Raw genomic sequence first — 4,376 nt, 5'->3', positions numbered from 1 at the left:
AACACATTGAACTAGTATTTTGTAGTATATTAACTATTTATTCCATCACATCAACAAAATATTCTAGAGGTATACTGTCGGTGTATCATGAACCGGGGGTTCCTGAGTCCCGAGGACCGGCCAGCCATCCGCCACATGGCGCCATTCCACGAGGTCCCTCCTAAAGGATGAGAAAAGCTCAAGTCCCGGGAGAAGGTGCTCGGGGCCACAGTCAGTGGTCCCCGAGCACCCCAGTTCCCCGATGATCCACAGAGTCTAAGTACCGGGAAGAAAGTGCTCGGGGAGGTGCCCGGTCACCCCCGAGCACCCTTGTCCCCCGACGATCAGAAGAGCTAAGTTTCGGGAGAGAGTGCTCGGGGCTGCGTGCGGCAGCTCCCGAGCGCTCGGTTCCCCGAAGATCCATACAAGAGTGCTCGGGAGATAGTGCTCGGGGCTGCACGTGGCGGCCCCCGAGCACTCGGTTCCCTGAAGGTTCATTCACGAGTGCTCGGGAGAGAGTGCTCGGGGAGGTGAACAGTACCCCCGAGCACCCGATGCCCCAAAGACAAGGATAGGCATTCCCGGGAGGGAGTGCTCGGGGAGGTGAACAGTACCCCCCGAGCACTCGGTGCCCCGACGACTCAGAAAGGCCCCCGAGGGGCCCGCCGATGAGGTGTCCGCCAGTCAGAGGTCCGAGGCCACATTTAATGAGCGTGCGTGGCCTAACATCTCCAACTGCCCCTGCCGCGGTGTCAGCTCCTGCCATGTTTTGGCAGAGAGGCGTGGGGCTATTAATTGCACGGGTCCCGTCCCGTATCATCCGGCTTGTCTCGGGATAACATCGCGAGGATCAAGGCGTTCCGTCTGCCGCCCTGCTGTGGCAGAGGAACAAGACAGGGCGGGCACGCCGGGTTATTCTGCTGCTGCCTGGTGGGCCCTCTCCACGGCACTCGTTGCTAGGGCGTTTATGGTGACAGGTGACCGGGCGTGCAGCATTTTTTCCACCCCTGGTCACTTCACCCAGAAGAAATGATGACGCCTTTCCCAGTCATGGCGTCTTGGAACTTGTGCCCCCCTCCTTCCCGTTCGGGGCATGTCTCGGCCGGCAGGTACTTAAAAGAGCCAGCAACACAGAAGAGAAGACAATCCAAGCATCGACGAACATAGAGAGAATCGAAGACATAGACCCAACCAAAGAACACAAGAACCAACACAAGGCACAAGGCACAGTCCCTGCCGAAGAACAAGGAGCCTCAAGCTCTTAGTTAGGCCAATATTCTTGTAACCAGCAACATCCTTGAGGGACTTCCTCAGGACAGTTATTGCATCCATACAGGAGTAGGGTATTACGCCCCCGTACGGCCCGAACCTATCTAAATTCCGGTGCATTTACTTATTTTTGCACTAGGTCATCACCCCCACCACCGGCCGTTGCATTTACTCTCATTCATTTCTCCGACGAACTTATTCAGGATCATCCCCCCGGCCGAATCTCTAAAAAAGAGTCTCTCGGGATCCCTGCGACAGGAGTTAATCCTCCGACATATACCCACCACTTAAATTCACATTACATTAGTGCCCTTGTTTTCTAGAATGTTCTCAGAATATTCTTGAGGTATTACAGTCACTACGCTATTACATGTTATGTTATGTAAGAACATGATATATGTCTGTAGGTACACGTGTTAGTCAGGCCTTCAACGATGTGGATGGACACCTTCGGGCTTTCCTTCGACCTCATTCCCTTCGGGCTCTTCATCCTGCATCAGGTGATCCTTCGCTCCTTGTCTATGCCTTTGGCGACCCACATCCTACTGGTCGAGATGTGGGGCCTTCGGGACCTTCACTCCTCGCCGAGTGGCTCTTCAGGCCTCATTTATGTCTCTAGTGACTCTCACCCTTGGGACCGAAGACTAGGCCTTCGGGCCTCTCTCGCTTAGCATTTTCGGTCGTCTTGTTTGGCGTCGGTTATCCCTTTAGCTCCACCTCTGCTAGATAACTTCAGTGAACTCTTATTATACTAGGACTGCCAATTCCTATCTAAGATTAACCGTAGTTGGACAAAATAAAACAGAGGACTAACATGATACAATTCGCGTGACACCACCCCAAATGTCACCGCTGGCTTCCCTCATGTCCATCCATCTACAAGCTTACATGCATTGATCTACGATCGGTCGGTCGGTAGGTACGCGCGCGTATGCTAGGAGCTACTAGCTGAATCGTTCACGACGTGTCGGAGTAGACAATAGTCAATCTCTTGTTGTCAAAGCAAGGAAAGAAAAAGCACCTAGTCAATTAACCAAGGCCATATATATATATCGGTCGATCTCTGGCCATCAGCGTCGGAGACAAGCTAGATACTACTGTATCGAAAATTAACACGTACCAGTGCTGTGATGTGGTGACTCGGCAGCAAGGAAATCTGTGATTGAAACTGGTACGTGCAAAAAGTAAAAGTGAAAGTTACCCACTATTAGTATCCGTTGAATAATAATATTCCTTGGGCCAGGCCAGCTACCGGTCGACAAGGCGGGGCCAAATGTATAAAGCAGCCACGTGAACCGGCTGGACACACGTCCAAAGCTGCTTGGCTCGCGCCCGCTATAAATTGGATCCATCCCACCAGGCCACCACCACACCTCACTCATCCACACACACAGCAAGTGAGCAGCGGCCTGGCCAGCGAGCTTGCTGCGGCAGCTAGCAGCAATGGCGACACATCGCCTCTCCTCCTGCTGGCTTCTCCTCGCCATGCTGCTTGGGGCAGTGGCCGCCGCCACCGCCTTCGACCAAGCGGCCGCCGGCGTTGGCCTTGGTCACGGCGCGCGTTTCATGCGCAAGCATGGACATGCTGCCCTCGAGAACCCGCAACCAGAGCCTCAATCCAAGCCCCAGCCTATGCTAGAACTGGAATCTAAACCACAGCCATTACCACATCCAGAGCCTCAACCCAAACCAGAGATTGAACCAAAGCCAATGCCACATCCAGAACCTAAACCAGAGCCTGAACCAAAGCCAACGCCATATCCAGAGCCTAAACCTGAGCCCAAACCAGAACCGAAACCTCACCCTGAACCAAAACCTAAGCCCCACCCTGAGCCTCTACCCAAACCAGAGCCAAAGCCTGAGCCTATGCCGCATCCAGAGCCCAAACCTGAGCCAAAGCCAAAGCCTCAGCCTGAACCCAAACCAGAGCCAAAGCCCGAACCGGAACCTAAGCCAGAGCCAAAACCTGAACCCAAACCAGAGCCAAAGCCCGAACCAGAACCTAAGCCAGAGCCAAAGCCTCAGCCTAAACCAATGCCTCAGCCTGAACCCAAACCAGAGCCAAAGCCCAAACCAGAACCTAAGCCGGAGCCTAAACCTAAACCTGAACCAAAGCCCAAACCAGAACCTAAGCCAGAGCCTAAACCTGAACCAAAGCCACAACCAGAGCCAAAACCAGAGCCTAAACCTGAACCAAAACCAGAACCTAAACCCGAACCAAAACCGGAGCCTAAACCGCAACCGAAGCCTGAACCGCAACCGAAGCCAGAGCCACCGCCCAAGAGCAAACCGCCGCACATCCCACCGGCAGCTGACAACTGAAGATGTGGCCGCTATTTTGTATGACGCGGCGGAGTATCCCAGTATGGTAGTATCTGAATAAACCGGCTGGTGCTGGAGTTGCAGGATGCAGGTGCTACCTGCTGCTTGTTGTACTTATTACCCCCCCCCCCCCCCACCCCCCACAATGCATGTGACTCATGTTCTCTCGCCTTGTATTCATTCCCCCTCTATCCCTCTATGTTTGTGACTTCTTCTCCACGGTTAATTACGATTTTTCTGTCACACATGTTTTTAGGGCAGCCAACGGAAAGAAGCTAATCATGATTAATCACAAATTTCATTCTGCTAACCCAAAAGCAAAACGAAGCGATTTGCTCGTAGTATTTGGCATCACCGAGATGTGTCTTTAGTACCTCAGGTAGCACAGAGCACGCTCGTCTACTAGCTAGCACAAGCCTACAACACTATCAAAGGAGAAATGGTACGCGCACAGATAATTAAATCCTAGCTAGTTGCCTTGCAAGAAAAAGAAAAACAAGAAACATTGCATGTTTGATGTATTCAGGTAGCCTACTAGTTGGACATTGCTTATTGACACTTGATTTTTTGTTACCACTGAATTAGAGCAAGTTACTCTCCTGGAGTAGTATGTTTTACAGTGTGCCACATGTACGTGATGGCGTGAGTGGGCTTTTTCGCCCACGCAGAGAGAGAGAGGAATGTTGCATCTAGAAGATGGAGCTCAAGTGCTCAGGACAGCCATATACCCACACGTCCGTTTACACAGTAAGATCAACCGACCAATTGGAACAAGTCAGGTGGTCTTGTGATGAGACTTATAGACA

At 52.2% G+C, this 4,376-nt stretch overlaps 1 protein-coding gene across 1 annotated transcript; it reads left to right on the top strand.

Annotated features, from left to right (window-relative positions):
* Positions 1-2,602: 2,602 nt before the first annotated feature.
* On the top strand, positions 2,603-3,813 carry LOC133915925 (uncharacterized). The gene has a single exon (XM_062359330.1). It carries the CDS (start codon positions 2,692-2,694, stop codon positions 3,568-3,570), a length of 879 nt encoding a protein of 292 aa, XP_062215314.1. The 5' UTR covers positions 2,603-2,691; the 3' UTR covers positions 3,571-3,813.
* The last annotated feature ends 563 nt before the right edge of the window (positions 3,814-4,376 follow it).

The sequence above is a fragment of the Phragmites australis genome, chromosome 4, assembly GCF_958298935.1.
Source record: "Phragmites australis chromosome 4, lpPhrAust1.1, whole genome shotgun sequence".
Taxonomy (NCBI): Eukaryota; Viridiplantae; Streptophyta; class Magnoliopsida; order Poales; family Poaceae; genus Phragmites; species Phragmites australis.
Note: the sequence above shows the minus strand (reverse complement) of the source record. Positions and strands in the feature narration are given on the sequence as shown.